The sequence below is a fragment of the Vidua chalybeata genome, chromosome 10 (assembly GCF_026979565.1).
Source record: "Vidua chalybeata isolate OUT-0048 chromosome 10, bVidCha1 merged haplotype, whole genome shotgun sequence".
NCBI lineage: Eukaryota > Metazoa > Chordata > Aves > Passeriformes > Viduidae > Vidua > Vidua chalybeata.
This window is the reverse complement of record NC_071539.1, coordinates 561,545-579,442: the sequence shown is the minus strand read 5'-3', so window position 1 is coordinate 579,442 and position 17,898 is coordinate 561,545. Positions and strand designations below refer to the sequence as shown.

Sequence of the window (17,898 nt, the reverse complement as noted above, 5' to 3'; positions counted from 1 at the left end):
CAGGCGGGCAGGGGGACCCTCGAGAGGGAATGTTAGTAGAGGCTCAGGGACCCCCCAAAAGTTTTATAGGGCAAGTTGGATTTTGTGACTTCCCTCCAGCTCTCTCCTGTGAGCTGCTCCTCTTTCCTCTCTATCTGTGCATCTATTTTAGGATGAAGTTTTCACTTCAGCACAGATGTTCAGAACTGGGTTTCATGCAGTAACAGTATGTTCACATCATTTTCCTTTTTGCACCAGAAACCACGAACTGAGGAGCTGGAGCCAGCAGCAGCTGGCAGAGCCGGTAAGTGACACTGGGCATATCCCCCCCTTTGCCACGGTGGCCACGGCCAGGCCCCTCGGCCACCACGTGTCGGGGTGTCCTGGCAGCAGCCCCGGCTGCAGCACCGCTGCCACCCTCAGGCAGAGCCGGCCCCCAAGGTGTGAAATCAGCCTCTGCCAAAAGAGCCTGTGAGCGCCGGGCAGCGAAGGGAGCGTGGAAGGCGAGGGCATCGGAAGAGTGTGGGAGCGGGAGGGAAAGGACCAGAGAGCCCCTCCACAGCCACGGGGCTCCGGGGCTGGGACCACAGCCAGGGGTGTGACCGGCTCCGTTTGGGCAGGAAATAGGCTGTTTTAAAAATTACAACTAATATCTGGCTGCAAAAACACCCTCAGAATTATTCTGTTTCCTTCTTCCTGCAACCATTTCCTGCCTAGGCAGCAGAGGTGATTCGAACTCTTCCCCGGGTTCCTGTTCCTCCCTCCCTGAAGGCCCAGAACCCTCCCCCAGTTCAGAAAAGCCTCCCAGCTGCAGACACAGGAGATGCTTGGAACAAAATTTTATTATTTTGCTTTTCACAACTGATACAGTTGTCATTGCTGCTCCCATGGTTGTCATTGTCCTGGCCCTGGCCAGCAAGGTGCCACATCCCAGAGGGGTGGCCGGGACAGAGGGGTGCCACGGGCAGCGAGGTGCCACAGCCGCAGCTTCCCGAGCTGCTTTGGCAGCAGCTCCTTCTCGTGGCTCTGCTCGGCATCCGAGCTGCCGATTCCTGGCCGGCAGCCCCGCGGGCAGAGCTGCTGCTGCTCCGCATCCTCTCCCTCGCCGGAGCCCGCAGAGCGCTCCGCGGGACGGACCCGGCCCTGGCACCGGCCCCGGGAGCCGCCACTGTCCGAGCGACAGAGGAAAATCCAGCTGGGCTCTTTTTGCCAGCTCTGCACACCGGCACTGCTCGACACGCTGTTTGTCCCTTGGCAGCTCCATGTGGGGATAAATGAAGTGCCGGTGTCACCCTGAGCACGGGACCAAGGGAGTGCAGGGCACTGGGTGCTCGGCCAGCAGGAATGGGCTGTCCAGGTGTGCTGAGCTGGGAAACGGTGCCAATGGACCTGTGTGGGGAAGGCCAGTTCGTGCTGGGGGTCACAGGAGGCACCCGGAATCCCCCTGGAAAACAACTGCCCTGACGTGTTTCCTGTAATCAATTAAAGTTGTGATATTCTGATCAAAATTTTTGATTATCAGTGATTTGTGGGAAACCGACGGAGGAACTGCAACACGTGGCAACAGAGCTCCCTCTAATGTCAGCCGCTGCCTGGCTGCACCCCACTCCCTGCTGCCCCCATTCCCTCACCTCCCTTCCCAGTTCCCTTTCTTCCCTGTGCCCCCATTCCCTGTTCCCCCTTTCCCTGCACCTCCAGGTTTCTGCTCCCCCATGTTCCCCTCACTCCCTTCACTCTGAATTCCCAGCACTGCCAGCTCCCTGTTCTCCAGTTCCCTGAGGATCCAGCTCCCTGTGCCCCCATTCCCTGCAGGGAGGGCCTGGGGGTCCCAGTGTGTCCCTGAACCTCGGAGGTGTTGCCACAGGAGGGTAACGACAGCGGGGGCTGATCCGGAGAGCCTGGTGCTTTGTATTTACCCCAGGATGTAACAGGAATGTCCTCAACAGGTGGTATTTTAATACACATCCTGTGGATGGAACGTGCTGGTGCAGAAAAGCCCCAGTACCAAATAAATAAATTGTGGGCAGTCCCACCAGTGCTCAGACATGTTCAAGCCTACGTAACGCAGTGGAGCCACTTTTAACCTGGTAGAGGGAAAGATAATTAAGAAAGAGAACTTTTATTAGGGCAATTTCACTTTATTTTTTCCATACAGCAAGGTCAACTATAGCAGTAATAATAAAATAAGCATAAACCCAAATTGCAGCCCAGGACAGAGTACGTAACTGGAGCAACTACAAGCAAAGTAAGTCTGTGGTTACGTAAGAGCAAACCCAAGCACGCCCGTCCTTCCAGCAGATGGCCCGGGGCATTGTTAATTAATTAATTACTGATTGGTGTGAGCTCCCAGCCCCACGCCTGCTCCCAGCCTTGGCACACACAGGATGACCGGGTTCCTGCAACGCTTTCGTGACAAGGGAAGATCCCCCAGGTTGTTTTCACCTGCTAAAAGAACAGGACCACTACAGCGAGAAAAGAATCCCCTACCCTACAGCTACGGGTGCTGTTCCGTTTGCCTGTCCGTGGTTGAACTCTGTGAATGTCAGTATTTGGTTTGAAGAATCTTTTTTTGTGAACAAGAAACCACTGAAATTGTCAGAAACTGGTTTGAATAGCATATATCTTTAATATATTTTGATACTTTAAACATGCAGTAGATTTTGAATAATGTACGGAATATCTGAGCCATGATTCCCTGGATGGGCTGAAGTACCTGCTTTTTTTTTTTTGCCTTTTTTTTTTTTTTTCCCTTTTTTTTGTTTCTTAATGATTTTCAGGCAGATTTGACCCAGTGGAGCTTCTGTCAGTCATGAGATCTCGGAAGGATGGCAGATCTTTCCAGCTGAAAAAATCCTGGCAAACTACAAGCTGTCCACATAAAGCAAAGCAACTTTTTGGAAGGGGGATGGAGTGCTAACTCTGTGCCACTTTTGCAAGCAATTTTGTTCAGCCTGTCATTTTATTTAGCCTTAACAAAACTCCTTGTAATTATAGACATTTTTATTCAAAATAAGATCTTACTATTATACAGGTTTCTCTCTTTTTTGACTATATACAGAAGTGCAAAAAGTCAACCTTCGCTCTCGACGTCCCAACTGCAGCATAATCAACCCTCAAGAGTTTGCACACACACACTAGAATTCTTGTTACGTAAACTTTGAGTATTTGGATTATCAACAAAAAGTCCCTTGATCTATTGATTATGCAGCTTATTTATAACAAGGCCTGATATTCAGGGATTTCAAAAAATATTTAAACAATATTTTAACATTTGAAATGGATACAGTAGAAAATAAATTTTATTCTAATATCTAGGAACTAGATTTTTTTTCTCATAATAACTAATTACAAACAAAATAAATCATCAAAATATTACTCAATTGTCTGCCAGGATTGTTGCCATAGCAACAACTTAACTTCTTACTTAGCAATGATTATATAATTATAAGATATCCATATAAAAGATCTTTGTTCTTTGAATGAAAACTAGACAAGAACTAACAATGACTGACATTCTTACATTGTCGTATTAGATCAGTAAAATAGAAATCATTTAGTTAACAATAATACGAATACTCATAAGACACTACATATAGATTCCAAACTGAGTATGTTATGAAGAAAACTACTTTTTTTTTTTTTTGTATTTTGAAAAAGTCATCAGTAAACTCTAATAAAACAAAATTCTATGAACTGAAATGGTATCAACTGATAATAGAAAATGAAAACGAGCTAATAAATGTAAGAAATAAAAACTACACTTTTAACAAGAAAAAAATAAGTAAATTCTCTATGGTAAGTCACTACAATAACATGTGAAGTCACCTATACTTTCTTAACACGATTGAAATTACATTGGTATGGGTTTTAACCCGTAATGTAATAATCTAAGGCTTTAATAGATGTACAGTACAATCAGGAAAATCAACACATCATTCTTATCTATAAAGCATCTCTCTCAAGCATAAAAACTCGCGGTAAACTCGGAGTATGGCGAGTTCTACAACCGAACCCGCGCCTCTCCCTCCCTGCCCACCTGGGGCCTGGCCCCAGGCAGCCCCTGGCTGAACAGAGCAAAAATATCCTTTACTGGCTGCAACATCCAAACCACAAAAAGGAATTCCTTTGGATGAATCCATTCTTAGAACTTGAATGCACATCTATTTGTTTGTTTTTATTTTGTAAAGGCTTTCTAAGGCTATAAGCAGTTAATCTGAACAAAAAAAAAATCACATATAAAACTCACCCGAGTATTAACCCACCCAATTTCTACACTAATTAACGTCTCATTTGTCCTATTTTGGTTTGTCATGCATCTGCTGTCAGTGCTTCTGCGTCTTTGTTTAGAGTCGCCGCGGACGCGGGACTTGATGAATTAAAGTGAAACCCATCTCTGCAAAGCATTTATAGTCCTTGTGACTCCTGACAGAGGCTATAAATAGAGCAAAAGAAGTTCCTCAAACATGTGTTACTGTGTCTCAGAAATGGCTTTTCCCTTTGCAGCTCACCTTTTACAGTAACTATGCATAAATATGACATACAACGCCTTGGGAGAGTTTACACAAAATGTTGTCCATAAGGGTTATGCACAGCTGGAGCATCTCTCTGGTGCTGCCCACTGGCTGTGAGGAGCAATTGGCCATTTCTGAGACAGCTTTGGTTTGAAACAGAATGGTGCCCTTTGACTGATCAGTACTCATCAAGTCGGTGAAAACGTGGTTCTGAAAATAACACTGCGGAAATAATACTCTGATGGATGTACAGTCTATGGCACTTCATGAGAATCCTTAACAACTTGGTACTTAAAGCCATTGATGTGCTTTAAAATATACACAGTTGTGGTTTTGCTTGGCACATTCATCTCTGTCAGATTCCTCTCTTCTCATTTCTTACAATCTATTACATTAAAAATATTACTCTTAAACAAAAATTACTGTGCATGCACGCTCTCGTCTATAATGGCAATTTTAAATACAAGGTGCACCTTTGTTATTTGTAAACCTTGAAAGAAATAAACTCACTTTAAAAAATTATATCTTGGTCTACAGACGTACCAATACATAATAGGTTTCTGGTTACAGCATCGTCGGTCTTTCCGGGCGACGTGCGAGGCTGCGGGAGCAGCGGCGGGAGCATCGCCCGGGCGGCGCGGGAAAGGCGGACGATGCTGCAGGCCCGGACAGTAAGATCACCTCAGCACAAATATCAATTTCAATGTACAAAGTAGATAGGCAACAGTGTGCAGTGGAGTCCCACGGTCTCGCTTCGTCTCGTTAACATGCAATGTGTGATGTCACTGCTGAGGGGTTCCCAGTGCTGCTGGACAGTATTTACATACACTATGGCTAATGAGCTCGGCCTCTTCCCTCCCACATCCGGCCTCTTCGCCTCGGATACCATCTGGGGAGGGAAGAGCACAAAGTGTTCTCGGCACAGCCAGGACTCGGTGTCGCACATGCCAGCCCCAGCTTTACACACGGGGCTGTGTCCCTGCAGGAACCCTGGCAGCAGAAGCACCCCATCCCACTTGAGGCGTTCCATCCACCCCATCCCGTGCCATCCACCCTCCCTGCATCACTCCGGCAGTTTAACGATGATTGTGCTCAGCTGACAGGAGCAGCCATGATTACAACCCCACTGTGGCCAAAGGGTCAATCCTCACCCTCAGAAATAATTCCATTATGGCCAAGGAATTCAATAAAAACACGGCAGAAATGGAGCATAGGAGAGAGGAAGGTAACATGAGGGAGGAGCCATCCTGGGATGAGATGGCTGTGGAAGGGGAATCTCACAACAACAGGAAAATTATGAGTTTCCAAACCCAGGAAATGCTGGGGTTCCAAATGTTGAGATTTAAAAGCCATTCTTTCTGAAGAGAACCTGATGGAATCATCTTCCCCCCAGGTCTGCCCCTCAGCTCAGGTCAGTGCTGAGGCCACCACAGACTGAACATAAACCTCTGTGAACCCTGATTTAGCTGGGTGGGCATGTGCAAAGTAACACATGATGTGGCCACTGGTATCTGTGGGATCTCCCCCTGGAGAGGAATGGCCCCTCAGGGGGGCCAGAGCCTCTGCTTCCAGAGCTTACTGGTTTCCTTAGAAAGCAGGTAAAACCATTCTGTCCCTTACAGCAACAAACTGCACACGTAAGAGTAAGAAAAAATACAGCAACAACACATTGGGAACTTACTGTTTGATGACCAAATGTCTACATCTGTGTAACATACTTGTGGCTAGTCAGATGTTCGGCAGATATTATGGGTATCTACAGGTAAGAAATGTAAACAGTGAGTGACAGGTGCAATGAGCCCACCCAGAGGCACAGCATTTGCTACAGAACATCAGTTTGGAAAAGGGAGGATCAGCTGTGAGTTGGTGGATTTTATATCGTAACTATAAGTTAAAGTCAACTGAAGTGCTACAGTAGCAACTTATAACTGGACAACACTGGGTTAAGTACTACTGGACAAATACAAATAAGTATTACTGGTTGTTCAGGAAACAGGAGAAGTTAACATCTACAAGTCATGCAGTGCAGTAATTGAAAATAGCCCTTTTTGTTGGCCTACACAAAATTCTGTGCTTTCAGTGTCTCAGAGGGTGAATTCTACAGTGGCCTCGTTTCAGTGTGATTTTGTGAAGTGTTCGCTGCTGTCGCTGTCCTGGGTTTTGGATGCCAAACCTACGATGCCCTGAGCTCGACTTTCACGGCTGGTGAAAATCCCCGGCTCAGAAGAGCTCTGTCCTCCCCGCAGCAGCTGCGGCACCGCGCGGAGCAGCCGGCGAGCAAAGCCTCCCCAGGCAGGGGAACAGCCCCCTGAGTGCTTGGCTGCACAAACAGGACTGAGCACGTGGCTCCCCTCGAGTGCCCATCTGCTCAGTTTCCCGTTTAACAAACCAGGGTTTCACTGCAGCCAAGTGCCAGCAGTGCCACTAACAGGTGACACCGCGCCCTGGCCGTGGGTCACGGTGGCACCGCAACCCCGCAGCGCCCAGGGGAGCAGACGTGCCCAGGCACAGGGAACTGTGCTGGGGCCTGGGACACACCACGGATTTGCACAATCCCAAATGGCTGCGGCACTTGGAAAGACCCTTTTTCCTGATGGGCACCAAGGACGGCCTGTGACTGTGCCCAGTAAAGAGAACGGGGGGGTTTCTTCTCAGCTAACTCATTGGCAGGTCCTGCTGCTGTTTTTCCACCCGTGTGCCCTCTCCTCCCCTGGCAGCTCACACATCACAGCATTGCCAACTGCACAGAAATGGGCTTGGAGCAGAATGAAGCTTCTCATACCATGTTTTCCTGCTGCTGCAGGACAGGCTGCGGCACCCGGCTGGAGCAGCATCAGGGGCAGTGCTGTCGAACAGACCAAGGACCTTCCACACCAGCCCGGGAAGATGAAGGGCCACATCTTTAGCCTTTGGCATGCAGGCACACGGCATTGGGTGGCATTAAATACCTTCAGCATTGCTCACATGGTATATACATATATGGGTATATATGTATATATGGAGGTTTGGCTGCAGAACTGCACTACGTGTGTTATGAGGCTCTGGGCAGGAAAGGCATGAAATGACCAGATTCTACAGCAGAAGGTTTTCCCTGTGATCTCCCTGGGAAGTGCATGGTTACTAAGAGAGAGAGGATTTAAAAATAATGACTTTTTCTGTGGCTTATCTTGTTCTCACAACCCCCAGGACATGCACAGGATACAGAGACACACTGGAAGTAACTGTCTGGTGCAATAAACTACAATATTAAGAGACTTTGGGCATACAGGAGGTTGCTTGCTGAGGTGGCACACATGCAGAGGTAGCCCCACTTATGAACTAGCTTTTCAAAACACAAATTCTTAGGCCAAGTTTAAAGCCCTGAGTGAGCTGTTCATTCAGCAAACACTTCTCAAGAGAAGAACGTGCTAGCTGCTGAGCAGACTAACCTGGGCTGGTTTTGGAATTCTGCAATATCCAGGTCCCTTTGGAGCTCGGGATGTGCACACCTAGGTGTCACTGCAATGATGCCATTTGGGACTTGTATTTTTGAGAGATGAGGAAGCACACAGGTTAACGAGGGATGTACAGCTGGGGCAGCACAAATGGTAGTGCTCAACAGGTAAAAGTTGAAGCCAAAGGCCCTGGGGCTCACTCTGCAGCTCTGGGTGTCCTGAGCAGCCACCTGTCCTGAGCCAGGAGCCGAGTGTGTCAGGTAAGCCTGCCTTAACACTGACATTGACCTGCACAGGAGCACACCTGCACAACGCTGAGGAGAACCTGGAGCTCCCTTTCTAAGGGGCACACAAGTGATCCCACTGAGGTGGAAGCAAGACCTGCATATCAGACCAGAACTGACAGCTTCATGGCATGGGCAACTAACTGCCCAGCAAATCTCAAAAAAATAATTAGCTTTTAGAAGAGGAACGGGAGAACTCTTTAAAACGTTTTTATTGTTGCACTTTCAGCCAGGTGTTGTACAGAAATCTGCTTTTCTGACAGCATCCTGTGCTCCGGTGCAGCTCCAGCCGCTCCTCTGGCCCAGGGACTCATCTTTAGAGCATTGGTTCTGGCTTTCCTGGGAGGACTTCTAATCACTTATGTGGTACAGCATTACTCTCATATTCCTGAAATACATCCAAACATGGCAATGACTGGGGTGGCTATTGAGGAATAAACCCAGACTCTAATGGGCATTTTCTTATCTGAGCTCTGTTCAAAGCAGTAGGCCATTCCAAGGAGAATCACAAGGCTGCAGCAAAGGCTTCAAGGAAGTTTCTGTGTGGCCCATGCTCACAGGGTTTTGTTTTATACTTGGAAGAGGTGAGTCAGAACATGTTTGGACTGCTAAACTCAGACTGTAAGAACCTGCAACCCCTCTGCACAAAGACTCCCCTGGCTTTCCCTGAGCTCTGCACTGAAAGGAGCTGTTGGCTCCACAGAAATGGAAATAAATCATGGGTTTGTGTATTATCCCTTGCTCTTTGCATCCCTGAGAGCAGAAATAAGCAGCATGGCCCATAAATGTCAAGACTGAGTCAGAATCTCTATTGTCAATTATTTTTAGCATCAGAAATGGAACTGCAGCACCTTTGGAGCGCAGCTAAGGGCTGATTAAGCTGTGCTGCAGCTCTCTGAGAGAATGTGTAGGCCAACAAGAGGTCAGATCCAAACCCCCATGCTCATTAAAGCACCGATTTCGAGTTGTCTGTAAGGAACAAAGCTGTAAATTAGCAAACCTGGTTGGCTGTGGCTGTTGCAGCGAAGGGAACACTTGTGGCAGATGTTGTTGCTGCAGACACAGTGGCTGGCGTAGCACCGTGCACCATGGGAACTTTCGGAAGGAAAATCAAATAAGCAAACATACAGAAGAGTGTAGCAGTATGGGACCAGAGCGACACGTGGGAGGGTCATTGAGCATGGTTTACCACAGCGAGAAGCCCGAGACACCATTGCCAGCGCGTGACATGCAACCACAGTGCAAAGCAGGACAACATTCCAGGAGGGAGGGGAGGGAGATGAAAGAGAAAAAAAAGGGGAAAATGCTTGTTACCATCAAATCAAGAAAATCGACACAAACAAGCTTAACCGTTTCAATACGAAAAACAACAGGAGAGTTTTTTCAATGCCCTTATATTTACAAATTTTTGTCTTTTAAAAATTCAACCCAAATATTTACTGCTAGCAGAAATTAATCTTGTAGAAGGACAGAATACAGCTACATGGCTATGGTAAGATACAGTCTTTAGTTAACATGAGATAGTTTCTAAACACTGGAACTCATAGTCCAGTCAAAATCCACCAAGGAACAATGTGCAATTAAAAACTGCTGTACAAAATTAACATCTACGTGTCCATGTCAATTAAATAAAACAATCACATTTAATTGACAGGTGTTAGTGCAGGAGGCTCGGGGAGATGGACTGGCACGAGGGCTGTACGTTAAATCTAGCAGTGGATTTTGAGGGTCTGTGAGCTGCACCACAGGTTTAAGATAATCAAGAAACAAAGCTGGCACCTACCAACACTTGTAGCGGGTGTCATGCACAATATTGAGCCTGCTCATCATGCATTGCAACAGGAAGGTGGATTTGGAAAGGGAAAAGAATTAAAACAACCCATCACACGTGTAATTAGAAATTTCATTGAACAAAGAAGAAAAATTGTTATTACGGGCACAGTGGCATGTAACTGTCAGCACAATCAAACCATACAATAGCACAGTGATCCATCAGAATGAGGCCTCAGGGACAGGGCAGTGCATGGAGCTGTGCTGGGACCCTGCTGGCCTTCCTCAGCTCTAACTCACAGCTCCTGAAACCCTTCTGCCTTTTGACACAAGCCTTGCCATGGACCCTTCCCTGCTCTTCTCAGATCAAGAGATGCTTCAAACTCACCCTGCCTGGTGCCTGCAGTCCTCAGTGCAGGGGCCAGGGACCAGGCGCTGCTGTCCTTGTTGGAGCTGTCCAGATGGACAGTGGGAGGTGACAGAGCCTCTCCTCTCCTCTCCTCTCCTCTCCTCTCCTCTCCTCTCCTCTCCTCTCCTCTCCTCTCCTCTCCTCTCCTCTCCTCTCCTCTCCTCTCCTCTCCTCTCCTCTCCTCTCCTCTCCTCTCCTCTCCTCTCCTCTCCTCTCCTCTCCTCTCCTCTCCTCTCCTCTCCTCTCCTCTCCAGTGCCCAGGGAATGCCCAGGAATGCCCAGGAATGCCCAGTGACCAGGCAGGCAGGGCTTTGGCTGCACCCCCGAGCCCTGGGGCTGCCAGAGAAGGGGCAGTGACCCTGCCTGTGCCCCGCTCTGGCCAGAGCAGTGGCTGAGTGGTCACTGTGCCCTGTGCAGCTCCTGGTGACACCTCACAACCCCTGTTCAGCCTTCTGTTCTGCACTGCAGGATGTATTGTAAGCTGCTGGTGCCTGGGCTCACAGCCCCAACTCCCTTCAGACCACACACCTGGGGAGTTCTGCCCTGCAACCAGAGCCAGGAGCAGGAAGGTGTTTTTAGGATCATTCTGGCATCATTTTTTAAGTATCACCAAGTTGGCAATTCTCTTTATGTTACACAGCAAAATGCCTTCCACCAGACTGATCTCACAGCCTTCTATTTCTGCTTCCAAGATGAAAAACATATACAGATCTTCCAGAATATCCATTTTTAATAAATTATTCTACTTTTTAATTTAACAAGTGACATTTGTTAACACTGTTAACGATGAGTGACACAGCAGAAACGGAAATAAACTCTGATATCTGGGACTGAGATTGCAGTCAAAATGGAAATCCTAGCAGGCTGCCAGAGGCAGCCAGGCAGTGCTGCCCCTGTGACACCCCGTGGCTGTACTGGGGACAGGAAATGGCTCCAGCCATGCCTCAGCAGCATTTAACTATGCAGGGAAGAAGCTGACCCGTTTAATTACTGCTGGGGCCAAGGTTATCCCCTGTCACTGCAGTATCTGCAGGGCAACAAAGGCAAGGGCATCATCACGTTTCCTAATTACACCTCTGTGCCATGGAAGAGACTGAGAACACTGGCAAAGAAAGGGTAAAAAGGAAGGGTCCCTCTCCCGACCTCCCCTGGCACAAATCAGGGCTGAAGCCAATGGGATCACCTGCAAGATTAAAAAACGGAGCAGAATTTGGGTAAAAAGTACAACCAGTAAGCAGAAGTGCTTTCTTGGTCCCTCTTGTGGGCGCTCAGTGGTGTCAGCAGGGTTTCAGAGCAGCAGCTGAGCTGTGGCTCTGCCCTGGCTGAGCTGTGGCTCTGCAGGAGTGCCCTGCCCACAGCACTGTGCACCCTGCAGTGCTCCATCACTCCATGCACAAGTGAGTCACCTGCCACACGTGAGCTGGGTATTGTCACCACTCTGAAACATCCCTGCAACGCTTCTCACTTCAAAGCTCCACATTTCAGTCTGAATGATCATCACTAACATTATGACCAGTGCACACAGTTTTTGAAAGGGAGTTAAAGCAAATGAATGTGAGGCAGAAAGTAGAATGCTTGCTGGGGGGTGGCATAACACCCAAACACAGATATTATGCTTTATGACCCTCCTACCAGTAATAAAAATCATTTTTGCTATGATCTTAATATTCAGCTTGACTTCAGAAGCTTTGACTGACTAATGAGAACACATGAGTAACGAATGTGCACTTTCAATGTTCCCTGGCTGTTTGGCACAAGGCAGAATTTTAATTTGAGGATATTCTGACTTAACTGACCATAACTTCATAACCAGATTATTTCTGCACCACAATACAGCTTTTTCTATAAATACTCTAGGTTTACTGTCGATTTAATTTTTTTTTCTCTTTTCTCCCCTGTATTATTCCCCTCAGTCTATTTTTCCTACCCAATGTACTAAATCCTAATTAAAAACAACACTCCAGACAGCACGGGCGCTCCTGTGGAGGTGAGCAGTGGTGTGTGACCTTTCCCTCCCCAGTGTTTTGGGGGAGAGCAGTGGTTTTGCACGGGCCCAGCAGCCCCAGGGAGGAAAGTGCTTTAGGAAAGCCTCTGGGCACTGAGTCCCAGCCAGGAACAAGGGAGTCTCTGGTGCTGAAGCTGCAGTAATTGAACAAATACACAATGGGTTACACGATGCAGAGGTAGCTGCAGCCTTTCCTCACTGGCTCTGGGGTTCAGCTGGTTCCTGTTCCCTGCAGCTGCACCAGCTCCTGGGAGCACCCTGCCAGCCTGACCCCTTCCACTCTGCTCACCTGGGGACACACCTGGGGCAGAAGAGCTGCACTCACATGCCTGAGGAGACAGGGAGCTGAGGCACAGGAGGTCCCTGGCACCGGCAGGATGCCACTCAGCTGCCCACAGGGCACTGCAGCCAGCTCCCAGTCGCTGCAGGACATGGAGCAGGTGAAGGGCTGAGGACCTGCAGCTCTGCACATTCACAGCAGGAGGGTCAGCCACGTCTGCTGAGGTGTCCCCGCCTGGCAGCCAGGGCCCAGGGACCAAACCCAGGCATGCCAGGGTTTGCAGGTCTGCCTCCTGACCCAGCAGACTAACTGCCCTTATCTCACCAGCACAATGTTCCTGGTTCTTTCTTGCAACGCCCCTAACTCCCCTCTCAGTCTGGGGACAGCTTCCAGCAGCCAGGGTTTCGGGGACACCTCAAGGGGAGGGGAGTTGTGCACAGAGGGAGCTTTAGTTGAGAGAGGTGAGATGAGTGTCTGAAGAACATTTAATCACTTGAGGTGTGCTGGAGTGCAGTGTCCACTCGCAGGCATGGATGTTCCCTGGATGTGCTTCACATCCCTGGCACACAGCCAGCCGGAACAATGCTCACAACTCAGAAGAGCTCTCTGAGGTTTTCTGGATCATCAGTGGGAGAACATGAGGAGTGAAGTGCCCTGCAGAGGGGAGGGTCCTGCCCAGATCGCCCGCAGGGGACCAACCCTGGGCACACCCACCCCCAGCCTGTGCAGGTTCTGCAGGTGTCCTGCCCTCCAGCCCTCCTGCACACTCTGCCTGGAGCCACTAGGAACACAAACGAGCACTTACACCTCGGGTGTTTGAACCTGAAAAATGTCACTTTAATTCAGATCCCAGTGAGCTGCCCTGGCCCTGCTCCGTGCCCGTGGAGCTGGGGGCACCCACGCTCTGTGCTCTCCGTGGCTTCGCAGGGACAGATGGAGAAACTCTGTTTCCAGGTGACCGTGCCCGAACAGGAACTGATCCCACTTCATTTGGAGTGGGAAAAACTAGAAAGGGCAAGGTGCCAAAGACACTTTTCAAACTTTTTGGAAAGTACTGGACTACTGGGAAGCTCAAACTGCAGCTATCTGAAAAATATAAAGAGAGAATTTATAATAGCTCAGGCTAAAAACTCCCTTACTTTTCTTGTGTAACATACACTAAAACTTCAGTGGTCAGGAAAGGTCAAATGAAGCCTTAAGAACGACTGCCAAGGTCCTGGAGGTTTCAGTGCAGATCTGCTGGAGGAAAGGTGTGTCAAGAGCCAATGGGAAAGACCCCAGTCTATGATGAGGTGCAAATGGGGTCTGGCACACACAGACCACAAGCCCAGCTCCTGGGTTTGAAGGGAAGTACAAAGGCAGCTCCAGCATTTCCAGAAACCATCCAGCCCCTGGCTGCTTTCATGGAAGCCGAAAAATTGCAGTTTACAGACTCCACTGGTCATGCTGTGCCAAAAGAGATCTGTGAACTGTTTAACATTCATAGGGAGGACTCTGAGTCTATCTAGATGGAGCTCTGAGCAATCTGGTCTATTGGGAGGTGTCCCCCCATGGCAGGGGCTTTGCAATGAGGTGGTCTTCCATGTCCTTCCCAACCCAAACTATTCAGTGGTTCCATGAGTCTATGACTGCATATGCATTTTTATATGGATTTTAATATGTGGGCTAGGGATCTGACCTGCAGCTTACCCATCCCATCTTGCTATTGACTCCAGCAAGCTTTGCAACATTTACTGACAGGGGCTGCAATGCATTTTTGCATTATTAAAATGCACTAGATCAATAAACTGATTTTTGTGCCATTTGAAGCACACGTTGGTTGCGTGCCAGATCAAGACAGAACAGTGAAGGGGCATTACACTGATCTCCTGGGAACATACTTGTCAAAGATGTTTAGGATAAAATCCTTTAAATTTTTGGGTAGAGACTGATTAGCTGTATTTCTTCCCCTTCCCAGTCTGCATTATGAAGGGCTGTCCTCAAAGACTCTTTCCCATTTTTGTGTACAGATCCATCAGCTCTGCACACCTCCTGGAATGATGGTGCTGCTTTAGGTGTAACAAACTACCTCAGCTGTGTAACTAAAGCTCCCAGGACACACTGGAGATCATTTCTCATGGAGTCCCATGGGCAGAACCAAAGCACATACTCCAACTTTATGTCCCATCACTAGTCCTCCAGAAGGATTTCTGCTTGGTCCATAGCACAGGCATCAACTCCTCAGCAATTACACCAGGACTCTTGGCTGAGAACAAGCACTTGGCTTTACTCAGTCCAAGACCAGCCCTGAGACATCAGTGGTGGAGGTCCAAACCGTGACTTCTTGTGTAGGTTTGTGATTCTCCACCTGTGAGCCTGCCTGTGCTGCCTGGGATCACTGCACCCCATTAAAACCTCATTAAAAAACCCCTTTGTGTGTGTGACTCAGAGCCACCAGTGCCAAGGCCAAGGGGCCTTACAGGGAAACAAGCACGACAGCTGAGGGATGTGGAAGGAAGAGCAGTTAATCCAGGGAAAGAGGAAGGAGAGAGGAGATTCCAAATTCCGATTTGGGGTGACAGAGCATGATGCTGATTTTGTGTTAGACCAGAAAACACCCACCCAGCTTCTGCGAGGAGCCGAGAGAAGCCAGCGTTGCCCAGGCAGCCCCTCCTGTGCCCACGGGCACGGGGCACTGCTGTGCCCTGGCTGGAGGGGCTGCCTGTGCCTGGCACCAGCGGCCTCCAGCACACACCGCGCTCGCACCAGCAACCAACAGCTGTCTCCTAGTGTGCTTTTCCCAGAAATGCCCCCGCTCCCTCCCCTGAAAAGGCGCCAGTGATGCACTTACCTGGTGGGAGAAAGGCTGTATGCTGCTGTAACTGCATGTTGGCAAGAGCTTGCTGGTATTGGAAGATACCAGTGTTAAAGACTGCGGTGGCACCATTGGTTTTTTCAAGCGCAGGCCTCTTTGGTAAGGGGGGAAGTACAGCTTGAGGAATTCCCTGAATGGTGGAGGGGTATAAAAATAAAGTCCAGTAACAAAAAGAAAAAAAAAAAAAAAAAAAAAAAAAGGAAGGGGGTGGGTGGGGTGTGGAGGAGGATGGGAGGGAGGAAGGGAGGGAGGGAGGGAGGGAAGAAGGGAGGAGAAAAGGAGAGAGAAAAAGGAAAAAGAAAAATCAGTAGAAGGCAAAATAACCAGGCAGCACCATGTTTCTCCATGAGCAAGCAAGCAGCATAGCAGACTGAACTACCAAATAAAAGGCGAGGGAACAGCTTTCCAAGGAGCACTAATTGCCTACCACTAGAGCGGCACAGGGACCGGCGGGACAGCCGCTATGGGCACCGGCATCAGTGCCACGCCACGGGAAAGCTTCGGGCTGGGCCAGGAGCGAGGCTCTCGGGGAAGCAGCACTGCTAGCTCCATGAGGATCACACGTAGAAGCCATGTTAATAGTCACCGTCTGGAGAGGATGGCAGGGCCGTGGTGACACCCCAGTCCCCGGGCCCCAGCGCTGCCCGGGCATGCAGAGCACGCCGCATGCCGGCCCCGGCCGCCTCCGCGCCACCAAGCCATGCCAACGCCCCTGCGCCGGCACCCGGGAGGGGACGGGGGACAGGAGGGCAGGGGAGGGGACGGGAAGGGGCCGGCAGGGCGCGGGGGCAGCAGGGAGGGCACCCAGCCTGGCCCGGCCGCCCACACGCCCTTTGCCGGGGACGTGGGGAGGGAAACCGGGATGTTCCATTCCTACACATTAACCCCAAACTCGACTCTACGATACAGCTACATGCCAAGCTAAAAGGTGAAAGGTCATAGTACCAGGTCAAAGGTTGCCTCGAGGGGTCGCTTCAGTGATTTGACAGCCGACTGAGTCTTAATTAGCAGGCAGCGAGCACATGATGGCAATGGCCAGTGGGGTCAAGCGCATTAACATAAACAGCAAGCAGAGGTGCGTCATGGGGGCAGCAGTGCATTTGGGGAGGTGAGAAAAAACAAATAAAAACAAATCACCGGATGCCGTGTACAACGGTAACAAGACTAGGCATGCACGGGCCCGTCGGGCAGGGCGGCGGGGCAGCAGGGGGTGCCCAGGGCCACCCCCGGCCCCAGCAGGGCCGCGGGGCTCACGGCCACGCACAACCGGGCTCCCGCCCGCGCCGGACCCGCGGCCACCGCCTCGCCCCGCCGGCCCTGCCGCCCTCGCTGAGCTCTGCTTCCCACACCCACGGGCTCGGCACAGGCGGGACCCTCTGCCAGCACAGCCCCCCAGTGCTGCCCTCGCCTCGCCGGCACACCGGCTCCTCAGGGGCCCACGTCTGGCCACTACCGCTACGGGCCGGGACAGCCACCGCCAGCCCGCGGGGACACAGCACGGGGACAGCAGGAACACGGCCAATCCACTTCGAACTATGCCTCTACAAACACGGACTTACAGGAACTAAACGTGGATTGATCTAGCTGTGCAGCTGGACAGATACACATCTGCCCACACGCAGACATACAGCCAACCAGAGACACAAGTAGCCCACACGGAGACACACGCACACACGTATGCACGCACAGAGGTACACACAGGTACTCCGTACATCAGCAGGCAAAATTAGTCACACACCTCAATGGTCTGAACTACTTCACAGCAGATCTGGCACCACATGCTGAGAAAGCTCATTGCACCGTGTAGTGACCGGGGTCCCCAAGCACACGCACCCTCCTCAGCAAGGACAAACACGCATCCACCATTGCCTCTCCTCAATGTACGTCTATGTCCAGAAGTGCTCCCACACTCACCATGGCAGCTGCAGTCGCTGCTGCTTGGGCAGCTGCAGCTTGGTTAACCTGGTACTGGGCAGCCTTGATCTTGGCTTGCAGGTGTGCAGGAGGGTGAAAATATTTGCACTTTTCCCGGGAGCACCTCCCCTTGATGTAATCCATGCAGACGGTGACCGTGTTGTCGTTGGTGTCGATCATGGCGCTGTCGGCAGGGTGAGCGAAGCGGCAGTCGTTCTCTCCCCTGTTGCAGTTCCCACGCTGGTACTCTCGACATACCTGTGACACCAGGGAAAGAAAGCCACTTACTTTGGGTGATGGGCGCTGCAGGCAGGGCTCGGAGCAGAGACAAACTTTCTGAAAGCCTGAGAGAGCACCACGAGGTGCTGGCCCAGGCGGTGCACTGCAGTGGGATGGAGGGCTCAGGAACCTGGCAGCAGAGACTGGCTTCTCCAGAGCCACTTCTGATGTCAAGGAGC

General features: G+C 50.1%; 1 protein-coding gene across 15 annotated transcripts in view; it reads right to left on the bottom strand.

Annotated features, from left to right (window-relative positions):
- Positions 1 to 2,082: 2,082 nt before the first annotated feature.
- Positions 2,083 to 17,898, bottom strand: part of MBNL1 (muscleblind like splicing regulator 1) — a 63,529-nt gene continuing 47,713 nt past the window's right edge. The window contains exons 4-11 of one of the 15 annotated variants that reach the window (XM_053951588.1): positions 17,441 to 17,698; positions 16,472 to 16,525; positions 15,954 to 16,115; positions 15,503 to 15,656; positions 9,992 to 10,027; positions 9,209 to 9,303; positions 6,172 to 6,246; positions 2,083 to 5,379 (exon numbers count right to left, since the gene is read on the bottom strand). In XM_053951588.1, coding sequence (XP_053807563.1) covers positions 6,190 to 6,246; positions 9,209 to 9,303; positions 9,992 to 10,027; positions 15,503 to 15,656; positions 15,954 to 16,115; positions 16,472 to 16,525; positions 17,441 to 17,698 — 816 coding nt within the window. In that variant the 3' untranslated portion in view covers positions 2,083 to 5,379; positions 6,172 to 6,189. Of the gene's footprint in view, positions 5,380 to 6,171; positions 6,247 to 7,272; positions 7,398 to 8,402; positions 8,597 to 9,208; positions 9,304 to 9,991; positions 10,028 to 13,485; positions 13,759 to 15,502; positions 15,657 to 15,953; positions 16,116 to 16,471; positions 16,526 to 17,440; positions 17,699 to 17,898 lie in introns of those variants that run through there. The other 14 variants (XM_053951586.1, XM_053951590.1, XM_053951595.1 and 11 more) reach the window with 14 other exon arrangements.